The sequence below is a fragment of the Monodon monoceros genome, unplaced genomic scaffold (genome assembly GCF_005190385.1).
Source record: "Monodon monoceros isolate NGI ecotype Baffin Bay Population unplaced genomic scaffold, NGI_Narwhal_1 Super_Scaffold_18, whole genome shotgun sequence".
Classification (NCBI taxonomy): domain Eukaryota; kingdom Metazoa; phylum Chordata; class Mammalia; order Artiodactyla; family Monodontidae; genus Monodon; species Monodon monoceros.
In genome coordinates this window covers 161,283,798-161,298,864 of record NW_021703774.1, presented here as the reverse complement: position 1 = coordinate 161,298,864, position 15,067 = coordinate 161,283,798, and the positions used below count along the sequence as shown (strand labels likewise).

The window sequence follows — 15,067 nt, the reverse complement described above, 5'->3', positions numbered from 1 at the left end:
ATATCCAGGTGATCAAAAAAGATCATTATCTATGTTGTATGGATAAATTATGAAATAACACAAATTATTTGGTGGGGAGAATCCACATTAGAAACATTTTTATGTTGAGTACTGAGAGTTTATTCTAAAACAGGGATTTCTGATTAGCCAGCTAGAAAGTTTCCTCCCTAGAATTCAGAAGGAACTACTATAAAATGTTGTGTTAAATTCTGAGTCAGTACCCCTGCTGGCACATAACGAACTGAGATTTCCAGCTAAGGGAATTAGGGGTGGATTCCCTGAAGGGGCGGAACTCCAAGAAAAAGGAACTGTATTCTTTAAATGTTACTCACACTACCATTTAGAGACTGGCTATTTGAGTACTTTGACCGCCAGTGTGGGTATACTTCAGTCTGTGCAAATCTCTCTGGGATCTCTTAGACCTCTTTTCTAGTCAGCTGGGACTCTCAGAATTAAAGCAAGTTTTAGTTTCTTTTTTATGGAAAGAATGACAACTCCTCTCTCTCGTAAGGCACGTTTCACCTTTCTTGGTAGAGTGTTGTAACAGATTTGAAACAGAAACAGTATAATGAACTGGAAAGGACCACTGCCCTTACTGTCCCCCTGGCTCTAGAGAGGGTGTTGCGGACTCCGGCACGTACAGGAGCGAGGCAGGGCACAGGCGTGAGCAGGGGGCCGGGGTTGGCATCGTTCGTACTCAGTACTGCACCCGGCACGTGGGAGTTGGGAAGCACATGCCCTTCCAGACGGCCCAGCCAGGTGTTGCTGTGGGGTTGCAGGCCCAGTGTTGCTAAATCTTCTGACATTCAGAGGAGATGCCAAAATAGGTGTCTTTATGTGAAATCTCACAGTTCCACAACATTTATTTTTACATCATGTGGAGGAGAGTGAAACAAACATGTTCATGGGCCGGATTGGCTCACCAGTCTGTAACCTCTGCACCTGACCCTTCCTGTTACTCTTGTATTTTCTTCCATCCCCCACTGACCCCACCAGTCAAAAACTGGACTCCTGCAGGAAGGACTTGTAGTTAGGGGCAATCTGGTAATTCCCATGAACTGAGCTGCCATGTATTAATGGGAACTTTTTGCCTTCTCCTGTCCTTGAGTTCTGTGTGCTCCTGGAAAACATGCACCTGTTGACAGTGCCCCTCCAGAGTCAAAGACTGCCACCTTTTTTGTTGCATCCTCACACCTGACCGTGAGGCCTTCAGACCACTTAGAAGGAGAGGGGACAGCATTATGGTAAGAAGGGTAGTTTGGGTCTCTGGTGTTCCTCAAACCATACGGTATAGAGGCCTCCTGTGTCTAAGGCAGGTGACTTACTCCACACCAAGGTGTTTTTCTGCCATGTTCTTGGAGCATAAAATACACCGAAACAGGGGACATGGACAGTGGTTATTTGCAGATTTCACAGACCAGCCAGTTTAGAATCTGGACCTCCCAGCACCATCCCCTGTAACGTGTGTATACTGTCAAGGCTGATGTCAGAGCGATGCCTGCTCTCTTCTTTTACAGGGAGCCAGGGCAGGGCCATAAACTGCAGCTCTAGAATCTAGATTTAGACAAACTATTGCTTTGATAGGAACTGATGAATGGGAAGTACAGGTAGTTGATGTAGATTTAGGAACTGAGGTGTCTTCTACTTCAGAAAATTAAGTTCGCCTTCCTTGGAGTGACCTAAAAAGTTTAGGAAGTGAAAGAGTTGGGTTTTCCCTAAGGCTTTCAGATTATTTCTGAAACTGGCCTGTGACATGGGCAAATCTAAGAGTAACAGTGAATGTTGAAAAGCCATGGAAAGCAAATTAACAGCTTCCTCTTTTGAAATAACTTTTCTCCCGATCATAAAATGATAATTAAAATGTTAAAAATAAGCTGTTGATTACTTCCAATTTTGAAAATAAAGAAGAGGTGGCCACTATCCTTTTTTTTTTTTTTTTTTTTTTTTTGCCGTTTGTAGGCCTCTCACTGCCGTGGCCTCTCCCTCTGCGGACCACAGGCTCCGGACGCACAGGCTCAGCGGCCATGGCTCACGGGCCCAGCCGCTCTGCGGCATGTGGGATCCTCCTGGACTGGGGCACGAACCCGTGTCCCCTGCATCAGCAGGTGGACTCTCAACCACTGTGCCACCAGGGAAGCCCCACTATCTTAATGTATATCCTCTCAGTCTTTTTTTCTCTTGCATACATACATATTTTCACAAAACGAAGCTCATACTATGTATAATGTTTTGTAATTGTCTTTTTCACTGACTATATCATGAGCATTCTCCCATGTCATTGAATATCCTTCCTCAGTGGTTTTTTTAAAAATTAATTTGTTTATTATTTTTTTGGCTGTGTTGAGTTTGTTGCTACATGTGGGCTTTCTCTAGTTGCAGCGAGCGGGGGCTACCCTTCATTACGGTGCATGGGCTTCTCATCACAGTGGCTTCTCTTGTTGTGGAGCGCGGGCTCTAGGCGCGTGGGCTTCAGTAGTTGTGGCACGTGGGCTCAGTAGTTGTGGCTCGCAGGCTCAGTAATTGTGGCGCACAGGCTTAGTGCTCCGCACCATGTGGGATCTTCCCAGGCCAGGGCTTGAACCCATGTCCCCTGCATTGGCAGGCGGATTCTTAACCACCGTGCCACCAGGGAAGACCCCAGTGGTTTTTTAATGGTGGCATGTCAGTCAGACACATGAAGATACAATTTATTTAGCCACTCTTCTGTTGAATATTTGTGTTCCTGCTTTTTTTTTTCTTATTATAAATAATGCTGCAACAAACACACTTTTACACAAATCTTTGTGTGTATCTCCAGTGTGGGAGAGGGATGATGTATTAACAGATATGAACATTTTAAAGACTTTTTTGATACAAAGTATCATATCTGACCACATCTTTTAAGGACCTTATTAAATATACTAGTTCATGGCACCCATAGCTTTATTCTTAAAGGGCTTCAAGAAGTCAGTTTTCTATTCCGTGAATGGCCAGTGAAATCCTCTAGATTTCCTTTCCTTCTCTGTGTTCCTTAATGAAAATGAATGTGTTTGACAGATTAGGGAGCAGAGACATAAGGTACTTTGTATTATGGTTTCACCTAGCAATCAGGTAATCAGGCTGTTGCTTATTTTTGGATACTTGTGCCTGGTAAGCAATTGTAGTAACCAGAGTGAGACAGCTAACCAGACAGTAACCAGAGACAGACAGAGAGGCAGCTTCATTTCCTTATTTCCAAAGTTGTGGTTTATAGGATATACTAGAGCAGCTTCAAGTCAGTGTAGGCCTCACTTAAGATGAAAGACATTCATGTTTTTATGTGAGTGACCCATGCTACCCAGCCTGTCAGGGTGAATGACCTGGAAAGGGGGGAAGGGAAGGAGTTGGTGGAGAAGGTAAACAGTATTTCTTTTGGGGACAGAGCTTTGATTTATGAGCTCAGTTTCCTGCATAGACAGCTGTGTGGTCCCTAAACAAGTTTTGTCTTGTATGATTAACGTATGCCAGGGGATCTCCTAATGGAATTAGGTACTTAGCGAGATAAAAGCAGTTGCTCTTCATTCAGTCTTTTTTTTTTTTTTAAACATCTTTATTGGAGTATAATTGCTTTACAATGGTGTGTTAGTTTCTGCTTTGTAACAAAGTGAGTCAGTTATACATATACATATATTCCCACATCTCTTCCCTCTTGCATCTCCCTCCCTCCCACCCTCCCTATCCCACCCCTCTAGGTGGTCACAAAGCACTGAGCTGATCTCCCTGTGCCAAGCGGCTGCTTCCCACTAGCTATCTATTTTACGTTTGGTAGTGTATATATGTCCATGCCACTCTCTCACCTCCCCATATCCTCAAGTCCATGCTCTAGTAGGTCTGTGTCTTTATTCCCATCTTCATTCAGTCTTTTCATGTGCACCTGCCTTCCTGATAAGCAAATGCCCCTTTACCCCGGTCTCCTTCAGCCACTATTGAAACTAAAAATCTGGCGGCCTTCTGTAGATAGGTTGTTTCCAGAGCCTCATATATCATAACGCTAACCCTGTTCTAATCTAAGCACTGAGGAAATGGACACAGAGCGAGAGTTAGAGACATGGTCTTGGAAGGGTTGGAAGAAACTTTAGAAATACACTTCCAGCTTCTAATTTTAGAGCACCGCCAGTCCCTGGCTTCAGAGAACTTATAGGCTCTTTAGAAATAAGATATATACACAGGAAAATATTAAAAACCAAAACAAATGTAAAAACAGCACAGGGAAATGGTTTAGTGCCAAACCAGAAACACCAACAGTAAGGGCTTTCAGATTTCAGAAGGAGAGGGAAATCAGCACCTCATGGTGGAGAGTTTGGTTTTTGTTTTTATTTTTTAAGTGGGTCTCGAATGAGTGAGACTTGAAAATTGGAGGCCATTCCTCCAGGAGGGAGGGGTGGTATAATTAAAGGCAGAAGATGTCTGGAAACAAGGAGCGGGTCGTTTTGGCTGGTATGATGGGTTTGTGAAAAAAACTCATCTTTCAGTCACTTGGCTGTATCGTTTGAAGGTGACCTTCTGAAGCCCCTTTTCTTACGTGGTAAGCAGCACTCTTAAGTTCTGTGTTGTCATGCAAGGCCTACAGCATCTCTGTCACAGCTTCTTAGAGCTCAGAGATAACCAGCAGAGCCGAGGCTCCTTATCTTCCTGAGGGCCTCATGGGGTCAAGCTGGCAACCCATAGAAATATACACTTAGGTCGTTTTCTGGAATGGGTATGGAGTCATCCGTAGGTGAAGTCCTGGCTGAGAAAAGATCTCCCTCTTTTTCGCAGGACTTGCTTCCTGGGGCAATTTCCTGCCCCAAAGTCTTAAAGTTCTTCTGTGTTCTCAGTCAGGCCTCATAAAGCCTCAGGCTTTATAAAAACATGAAGGTACTGGCTCTACACATTGGAGACTTTTAAACTTTCAATGAAGTCATAGCACTGTGGCTGTAATTCAAGTAATTCACAAAGATAAGGATTACAAACACTTAGACATAAATATCTCCCTACCTTTTCAGATGCTTAACAATACCTCTTTCAACTAAAAGCTGACACTTGAATACTGTACTTTGTTTTACTACCAGGTGTGCTTCAAGATGCTCAAAGATATTTTTCTTACTTAGCCTGCCTTGAAAGACTCAGGTTTGAGCTTCATTCTTTTGGTCAGCTAGGAAATTACCCCTTATTAAAATGTAACTTTTTCCCTTAAAATTAAATAATTAGCAACCATTTACATTATAGCGTACATTAGCTGGGTGGAATGAGGGAGGAGATGAGGTAGAGTTGAGGTTTGGAGTGGGTAAGAGTGTTCCTCAGCTTGGCAGTTTTGCTCTGAAGTCAGCTGGGCCGGCGAGTGGAGCCCTGAGGAAGGGCTGCTCCAGGGGCCCCACCTCTTGCTTGTGAGTTAGGTGCTCTGCTGGAGTTTAGAGGTAGCTTACAAGTTTAGAAGTTGATTTAAAATTTTATCAGTAAAGTGGCTCGGAAAGGTGCCTGGACCTAACAGGTAACATTCTGAGTTGATTAGACCCCTGGTTTGTCTGATTGGGCCCAGACAGACATATTTATTGGACACATAGACTTCAGCTTTGCTGTGGGCCCTGTCTGTATGCCAAGTGGCAGCACTACTGGACAGCCTTCGTAAGGGTGACTAGCGCCACGGGAGTTGGGCAAGGAGGGAGTATGTTTATTTCCTGCCGAAGCCTTACCAAAGTTTGGTTAAGATCTGTCTGACCCATTATTTCTCTTTTTTGGATGAGTTTATAGTTCTGCTGGAGGAAAATTCTCTTTTATCCCTTAATCTTCTGTTGTGTAGGGAGGAGAATAGGATTTAGCTCTGATAAATGGATTTGAGCTTGGAGATGAAATTTTTTCCTGCTTTCTTTTGATTCCTATTTACTGAAATTAGTTTTAAGGGTTATAAACTATTACTTCTGCCTCATTGTCTTCCTGGCCACGTGCTTCAAATTTAGGTTGCAGCTATCGACATTTTAGTAAAATCCCATGAATACATTTGAAGATTTTGCATTAACCTCTTAACACCATTTAATCAGTACTTCTTGGTGTTTCACAGCAATAAATTATATATCTGCATTTTACCTAGTAAGTATTGACCTTCAGCACAAAAGGGTTAAGTTTACCATTATGACAAGTAGTAGTTATCTGTCTAATAAATGCCCCTGGTACTTGACTGGCTCGATTCAGTTCAGCTTACTGATTCATGTAATTCTTTAAAGACTCATGTATACATTTTTTATTGAGCACATGCAGAGATTGGGAGTACAGTACCTCTGTGCAGTGTAATACTATGCAGCAATTAAGTTGTTTGTGAAAAGTTTCTAATAGTGTGGAAAGGTGCTTAAGCTATGTAAACTATACATGTGATACCCTCTCAGCAATACGAAAAATGTTTACATGTGTTAAGAAAGAGAAAGAAAAAGACATGCAGAAATGAAGTAAACCAAATACAAATAGTGGTTCTGTCTGGATGAAAGGGTTATGAGTTATTTACATGTTTATTCTTTATACTTTTCTGTTGTATGCAGTTTTTTATTTTGACTGGGTATCACTTTTGCAATAAAAACATAAATCCAATAAGGGTTTGTAAATCATTTTACCACCTACCTCAGTTAAGATTTAAAATATAGTGAACGTTCAACATTAAATTAATGCTTTCTGCAGAGAGACAATGAAAAGTTTCCCCTAATAAATTTTAAAAGTTGCTGAGAATTTACCATTTAGCACATTAAGTTATCTTACATGTTGTCATGCAGTTTCCTGTAGACCAGTGTTCCTTAAACTGAGGAATGCTGTGTTAACTAACAGGTTTGCTGCAACTGTTTGGAAAACAGTCATTCAGAGTTTTACAGAAGCAATGGCAACAGTTATGAAAATCCTGAAGCATTTTAATTCTGTGCCTTGTGAACTTAAGTTATTTAATTTTTGAAAATAAGCTTTTTATTGAAGTATAACACACATCCACAAAAGTGCTCAAATCTTAAGTGTACAACTTATGAATTTTCAAAAAGTGAACACACCCTTGAAACCACGTCACTTTATTTTTCTTGTATTGTGCTGCTATATGTCTTTGATAAAATTTTCATAGTTCTACACACAAAAAATATTGTTTAGTGTTCTGCGATCTCCAGAAGTTACACTCTAGATATTTTTGCACACTTTGCTCTCCTAACTGCACTAACTCCTTGGTTTTTTTACATTTTTCAAAGAGCTCTAAAGTTTCATTCAGAAATTGTTATCCTTAGTTCATGGTAGGAAATTTGGCTTTTATAGGTTAAAAACTCTAAAAAAGTAATAACTTCAAAATTCTTGACATCTAGACTTCGCAGATTTAATTTTTCTTTCATTCCCAACTGCGGCACATGCTTTGCCCCAGTGGCTGGTTGTGTGGAACTTGATTCCTGGGCCTCTGCATATGATACAGCTTAGGTTGCTAATCTGAAGGAGCAGATCAACAGCCAGTGGTAAGTGTGTCAGGCCTAGAAATCCTAGACCAAGCTGGGAGGAACTTTAGAGATCGTTTGCCTCAGATGGGGAAACTGAGTCCTGAAAGGTTATATGCCTTGTCCAGGGTCGCAGAGCTGGCTCCAGAGCTGAGTCGAGAATCCTGATCCTATACCCCGTTTCTAAACCTTGCTAAGTCCCTAGTCTCTTCTTAAAGCTCATCCTTTTTACTAAAAATGCAGCCCTCGGGCTGTGAAACCGACTTCTCAAAAAAGATAAATTACCTAACACATTTTTCAGCCAAACTTCTTAATGAGGATAACCTGACAGCATCGACCTGTTTTAGAAAATATCCCTTGGGTAACTTCGGGTGAATGAGTGACGGTGTGGGGATGGTATAAATGCCAGTCGGTAATTGTTTAGAACAGTTCCGGGAGTACATTCAACTGGAATAACCCTGGCAATAGGGAAAGTGTGGCATGATGTCCATTTGTGACGCTTCCCTGGGGAGCGAGCTGTGTCAGGAGACCCGGCAGCTCTTCTGGAACACAGAGTCTCTAGTCCGTGTTCCCAGGCACTGGACAGGGGGACTGGCTACTGGGCCTGGGAGCTAACCATTGATGTTTCATGACTTTTTGGTTTTGAGATTTTGTTTCAATTGGCTAAAGGTAAGACAGGTAAATAAAGCTGCTCTTTGGTTTTCTAAGGAATGCCAGGCAACCGATACATGTATTTAGTAAGTGTTGATCACTGTGATTGATGGGCCCTGGGGATTTCATGCTTCATAAAACATATCTGTAAGGACCTAGTCTATGGACCTGGCAGTTCCAAGGAGAGATCACCATTGCCCTCCAGAATTCTTGGTTCTGTTGGTGTGTTGGATTAGTGAAATGCACAAGAGTCTCTTCAGAGCTAACTGACTTTTGCCTACTGTAAGTTTGTAGGAAAAGGTGTCTTCTGAGTCTCACCTGGCAGTCATCCTTGGCCTGAACTTGAGTGCCGTTCTCCATGGTCTAATCTGCCAGGTCCCTTCTATCCTTTCTTACCCTGTTCCCAGAGTACAAGCCTTCCTCAGAGGCCAGACTGATTGCTCTGCCTCCAAATGCCTGTGGCTGTTGCTACCTTTGAGCTTTTGAGCATGTTTTCCCCTTGTTTAGAATGCCTCCTCCTCCCCTTCTGCTTCTCCAAATCCTGCCCAACTTTCGAGGCCCAACTCATTTCCCATCTTCTCTCCTCAGAACTCATGCGACACTTCTCCCCATGCCGTGCTGTGGCTGATAGAGCCACAGTTTGGCCTGCTGGAGAAGAGAGTGGAGTCTAGAGCTAGGCTGCCTGTGTGACCTTGGGCTGGAACCTTTCCTGAATCTAAATTTCTTCATCTGTAAAAATGGGACTAATAATTGCCAAGGTTATTCAATTTAGCTCATAGTTGTACAGATTAAATGCGTTCATACCATTAAAACCTATGGAACAGTGCCTGGCATGTAAGTTCTCATTAAATATTAGTTACTCCCTTTAGCATGTTTTTAACCATGGCCTTCCTGTATTATGGTTTAATCATTTTAAATGTCTGTTTATTGGCCTCTAGTGAAATTGTAAAGTCCTCTCATGAAGAAGGGGGCTTAACTTTATATTCTTTGTTGACCCTTTTCAGTCCTACATGTGCATATAATAGCTCCCCAATACGTATCACTTAAAGTGAAACTATTACTGCATTAAAGAAAATAGATGGAACAGGAGTAAGGAATTGAAAAGATAAGCTTCATTTCACAGATTGAGTTTTCTTGTGATTCGTAGATCATGTAATTTGTTCCTTTTTTCATTGTTGTTGAGTCTAGTGAGCTCTTCTGTCACAGTCACCACAAGTGTGAACACCATTTAGCAAGGATGCTAGCAGTTTCAGGAGGCTGCCTCAGACACTGTTTTCTTCTAGGCCCATGGTGGGAGGGAATCTCAGACAGTAGACTCTGATCTATCAGGATATCTCAAAGCATGTGGGTCCTGAGCTGGTTGTTACTAGCATATCTCCCTTGCTGAGGGGCACGGGGAATTCACCAGTGGAGAGGGGACCATGCCCTTCAGGCACCCTCCCTCTGCCTTCCCCTCCTCCTTTATTAGCAGCTCAGATACTCACAAGCACCATCTTCACCTGTCAGTGTTCACAAATATTTGGGGGGAAATCAAAAGTTACCCTCTGGTGGGAAGGGGGAGACCCAGGCAGAAGCACTGATTCAAAGGCTGATTGCAGACGGGAGTTGCGTTGATATCAGGAGCTGCTGGCAGGGTGCTCCACCGGCCACCCAGCAGTCAGGGACATCAGCCAGGGTCTCCCACAGAGCCCCTGGGTTGGCCTGTCAGTGATGAAGATGCTGTGTTTCTCCTTCTCCTAGGCTGGAACAAGACATTAAAAAGTTAAAGGCCGACCTGCAGGCCAGCAGGCAAGTGGAACAGGAGCTCCGCAGTCAGATCAGCTCCCTCTCGAGCACCGAGCGAGGGATCCGCTCAGAAATGGGCCAGCTCCGGCAAGAGAACGAGCTGCTGCAGAACAAGTACGTGTGCCTCGTGGGCCTCTGGCCGTGAGTCAAGCAGCCTCGCATTGCTCTTGTTTCCAGGGATTGGAGCACAAGGCTCATGACGACAAAGGGATCTAGCAGAGGGGTTTTTTTTTTTAAACAAAATGTTTAAAATATTTAATGTAGGACCAGATATTCAACATGTTATAAAATCTATAAAAACTTATTTCATTGCAGCCAAACAGTTTATTAATATTACTATTCTGTCTTCTCTCATTTAATAACTTCTTCTCTTAGTTTAAAATAGTTATTGAGCTTTTGTGACAATGTGAGTAAAATTGACAAGAAGTATTTCTGCCACAATTTGAAACTCTTGTTCCCTTGAGTGAACATTTCCGGAGGATTAGACTCTGTCTCCTTTGATTTCTGGAACTAAAAAATGATGTTGAACTTGATTTTATTTGAAGAGGCAGACAAAAAGCTAGCTCTTCTGCATGAATTCTTTTATGCTTTCCATTAATTCATTCTGGAATTACTTCTTGACTCAATGTGGGTCTGTCTTTTTTTTTCATCTCTAAACAGCGTGTGTCTGGGGTAGTGATTACTATTACAGGTGCTGAGCTTTCTGGGCTTTTCCTTGAAAGAGCAGTTCTTCATCGTTTTCAGGGAATGTAGCTCAAAAGCTAGAGCATTATAGGCAAATAACCTCTCCATTGCTTCTGACTCACGTATGTGTGCGATGGCTCTAGCATTATTACATAGAGAACATCTTACCTTACACTGATATATTGAGAGAAACTCACCTTATATTGATACGTAAAGCTGGGGGTGGTAGTAGCAGGGAAGGGAATGTGGCTGCAGTTTTTATGTGAACTTAAGCATCCTGTGATTCTAACTGTTTCGGGGCGCTCTGAGGAAACGTTTCTCAGCGGGAAAGGAAGGGCTGCAGCAGGCTGTGGCATACTGTGTTCAGGCAGAGAAAGACCTTCCCCTCCTACCCTTTTCCTCAGTGTCAATGGATCTGGTTCAGCCCTTCCTTGGTCTCAGACTGAAGTTCTTTCAAGGTGCTTTGGGGCACTAGAATTAGTTCTACAGTTATCTTTTCCTCTGATAGAAACTTGTTTTATCCTATTTTCTGGATTACCTTCTGTAGATCACTTACATTAATACAGCAGAGGCTAGGTCCAATTCTGTGCCTTGTAAGGCAGCTTGTTTATTGGCGTTTAGGAATTGTTAAATAATAATGACAATGTATTTTCCTTGGACACTCTGGGAATTGACATTTATGATTTGCTGTTCAACTCTCCTGTTTGCTTTGGCCTCAAACTGATAAAGAGGAGCCATGTTTCTCCAGGGTTTATATTGGACGTTTCTAATTGTAAAACTTTGTGTGGCAATCATTTCCATATAGGTTACATAATGCTGTGCAGATGAAGCAAAAAGATAAGCAGAATATCAGCCAGTTGGAGAAAAAGCTAAAAGCTGAGCAGGAAGCCCGAAGTTTTGTAGAAAAGCAGTTAATGGAGGAAAAAAAAAGGAAGAAGTTAGAAGAAGCTACTGCTGCCCGGGCTGTTGCATTTGCTGCTGCGTCTAGGTATGTTGATGTCACCTGAGTGCTTAATCCAAGGTTGGCTTTCCTTGGACTGAGAATGGGAATTTGATGCCTTGGGCAGGACTGGAAATACACAATCATGCATGGATGGATTGCTTTTAAGTACTGTTTTATTAGCTGGTTTAAACCCCATCTGTGCAAGCTTATGCTGTCATGACAACTTCATCCCTCAGTGACCTGCTGTCTAAAGTGGGATGAGGGAATCTCCATGCCTCCCACACCTGGGAGGCAAAATTCTGCTCAAAAAGGGATTTCCAGCCACTTTCTGTAAGACCGATAATTACTAAATGCTTTGAGGGAACCAATCTGGACTTTTGTTCCCTTTATAGGACTATCATTGTGCTCTACTCTTAGTTGTGTGTTTCTGGTGTTTTTAATCTTAAAATGGAAGAAAGATAAAATCTTGGTCCCCCAAGCACTGTGTACTGACTGCTCATGTCTTTGTTGGACATCAGCAAACTGTCAAATGACCTGGAAAAGATGGGGAAGAGAGTTAAGAGCCTCTTTTTCTTCCCTTCTGTCTCTCTCTCTTTTTGGCTTCTACTTCACTTTTTCTTTTTTCTTTGTTTTTTTGACTGGTGAAGTTCATCTGCATGGTGGGGGTCAGTTATGGGTTTACAGATGCAGGGGAGGGTAAATTATTATTTATTTAATTTTAAGTTTCTATCCCTAAATTTGTGTCTATGTGATACAATTCTACTTTTTGATTTTTTGTATTTGTCATGTTAATAGCCTCCTTTTGGGTTCTGGCATTTGTAGAACAATTGGTGAACCATCATTTCATCTTTTAGGAAATAGCAGCGGGAGAGAGAACTCTTTCTCCTGCGTGATCCTGCCTTCCCCCAGCAGACTCTGTACTGCAGATGGCTGAGCTAACTTGGCCCGTTAGCATCTATACAGATTCACAAGACCCTTTACTAACCTGCTTAGGATGTCGGGGGTGGGGGGTGGGGTTGTTTGTTCACTCATTTAAAGATTTGTGAGTGTTCCTGAAGCACTTACACTTGCAGGAGATTTTCCTGAACAGTCATCTGGTGTGGCTTGTGCTCTCCTTAATTCATCCAGCAGTTACTCTTTCTCAAAAAGTCCCTGAGGAGGATATGACAGTTTCTTAACCATATTGTTTAGTGTCTCTTATGCTTGAGAATCAGTACATTGATTTCAGTCTCTACCCTTAATTTCTTTTGCTTTTGGTTAAGCTTATTGCCTTTGGTCTTATCCTTGGATGGTCCTTGTTTGCCATCATTTATGTAGAGGCTGTTTTGATTCTTAAGTATATCTTAAGGCTTTAGTCTCTCACTGGGCCTTCCTTTTCGTAGGCAAAGGACACCTACCTTCTCCACCAGGCTGTTTCTGAAACCTAAACAGTTCACCAGCTTTGGACTGGCCATTGCCATCATCTTTTTAAGTTTGTCCTTATTATAGCCCTGAGAAGGAACCTCATGCTGCTCCCTTCTTTTTCTGTTTACTCCAGTCTTGTCAAAACTTCATGACTGAAGAAAGGTGACGTTCCCAGTGCACAGTCCCTCAAAAGTGAAAATGTTTGTTAACTCACTGCCCCCTGCTGGAGACAGCACACGTCTGGTTCTCTCTTGCTCAGCTTGTGTGCCTTGTCTCAACTCATATGGCCTGATGGGAAGCTTGCTGGATTGGCAAGGTGGAGAAACCTCAGTTCTTTTATCCCAGTTCTGTGACCTGCAAGCTGGGTGACCTTGAACTAGTATTATATCTAAGTAGCGTCAGTTTTCTTCTCTGGGAAATAGGATAATAAACCCTACCCCAGTAAAGAAGGAAGTGTGGGTAAAGTACCTAGCTTGGCACCTGGCTCATATTAGACACCCAATTAATAATTATTTTAGGTCATTTTTGAAATTATAAAGAACAGAGAGAATGAGCAGACTGAGCCAAAAGCTAAAATCTGACTCGGGAGTATAAGAAAAATATCAGTCCTGCAGTATAGTTAAACCTATAGTCTTTTAAATCCTCTTTTTCCCTTCTCTTCTTTTTCATAAGGGGAGAGTGCACCGAAACCTTACGGAATCGGATCAGAGAATTAGAAGCAGAGGGCAAGAAGCTCACAATGGACATGAAGGTGAAAGAAGACCAGATCAGAGAACTAGAACTGAAAGTTCAGGTAAAGGAGGAAAAACAGACTTCATCGCGCTTGAATTCCTCTTCCATGTTAGGTTTGTGCTCTGTGCTTCCGTGTAGAGATGGTGCCTTCTGATACAGGCCAAACCCCATTGCATCTGAAAATCTCTGTATGACCAAAAGAAGCTCTCACCTGTCCAGCTCATTCAAGTCATATTTAGTTTATCTGGATTCTAAGACAAGCCAGAAATGTTAATGGTCCTTGACATGTTTTATACCAGAATTTGACTTCCGGGAGATTCATTTCACTTTTTCAGGTTATAGGCCAGATTAGTGTGCTTTGGAACGTATACACCTCTTCTTAGCCCTAATTCTCTGTCCATCGCCAGGGAATTGACCATTTTGGATGGCTCTCAGCTTCACAGATGGCCACTCTAGGCAGTGCATAGGGAGGAAAGCTGCCAGTGCTGTGGACATAGCCAGTTTTGGGGCTGTGTGTACCTTAGCCAAGTATTTGGTGGCATTGGGTCTTCAAAGGGATGTTTAAGGCTAGTGTTATAAGTTGTAAAGTTACAGTAATTTGAGTTATATGGAGCCCATAAGAAATTAGTGGTAGGTCAGTGGGGTAGAATAGGTGACCCAGAGACAAAGCCTAACTTAGTGTTCAGTGAAGGCGGCATCAGAAATGGATGGAGAGCTTCCCTGGTGGCGCAGTGGTTAAGAATCCGCCTGCCAATGCAGGGGACACGGGTTCGAGCCCTGGTCCAGGAAGATCCCACATGCTGCGGAGCAACTTAAGCCCATGTGCCACAACTACTGAAGCCTGCACACCTAGAGCCCATGCTCTGCAACAAGAGAAGCCACCGCAATGAGAAGGTCGCACACCACAATGAAGAGTAGCCGCCACTCGCCGCAACTAGAGAAAGCCTGTGCACAGCAACAATGCAGCCATAAATAAATAAATAAATAAATTTATTTAAAAAAAAAAAAAGAAATGGATGGAACAGCAAGTGTTAGTCAGTGAAAGGCTGAGGAACAGCTAGACAACGGGAAAAAATAAAATAAAATGAGATGCTCATCTCACACCACACAAAAATAAATTCCAGAGGAAGAGTTGAATCCAGGGAAAAATACCATTTTGTTTTAAATCACAAAGTGAAAAAAAAATGAAAAAATCAATTGGGGAGGGTACAGATATTGCAACAAATATTATAAAAAAAAGAATTAGGGGGCTTCCCTGGTGGCTCAGTGGTTGAGAGTCTGCCTGCCGATGCAGGGGACACGGGTTCGTGCCCTGGTCTGGGAAGGTCCCACATGCCACGGAGCGGCTGGGCCCGTGAGCCATGGCCGCTGAGCCTGCACGTCTGGAGCCTGTGCTCCGCAACGAGAGAGGCCACAACAGTGAGAG

General features: G+C 42.7%; 1 protein-coding gene across 1 annotated transcript in view; it reads left to right on the top strand.

Moving 5' to 3' along the window:
• The window catches only part of MACO1 (macoilin 1), a 56,957-nt gene that overhangs the window by 34,286 nt on the left and 7,604 nt on the right, over window positions 1-15,067 (top strand). The window contains exons 7-9 of the mRNA XM_029228992.1: window positions 9,834-9,992; window positions 11,368-11,550; window positions 13,582-13,702. Coding sequence (XP_029084825.1) covers window positions 9,834-9,992; window positions 11,368-11,550; window positions 13,582-13,702 — 463 coding nt within the window. The remainder of the gene's footprint in view (window positions 1-9,833; window positions 9,993-11,367; window positions 11,551-13,581; window positions 13,703-15,067) is intronic.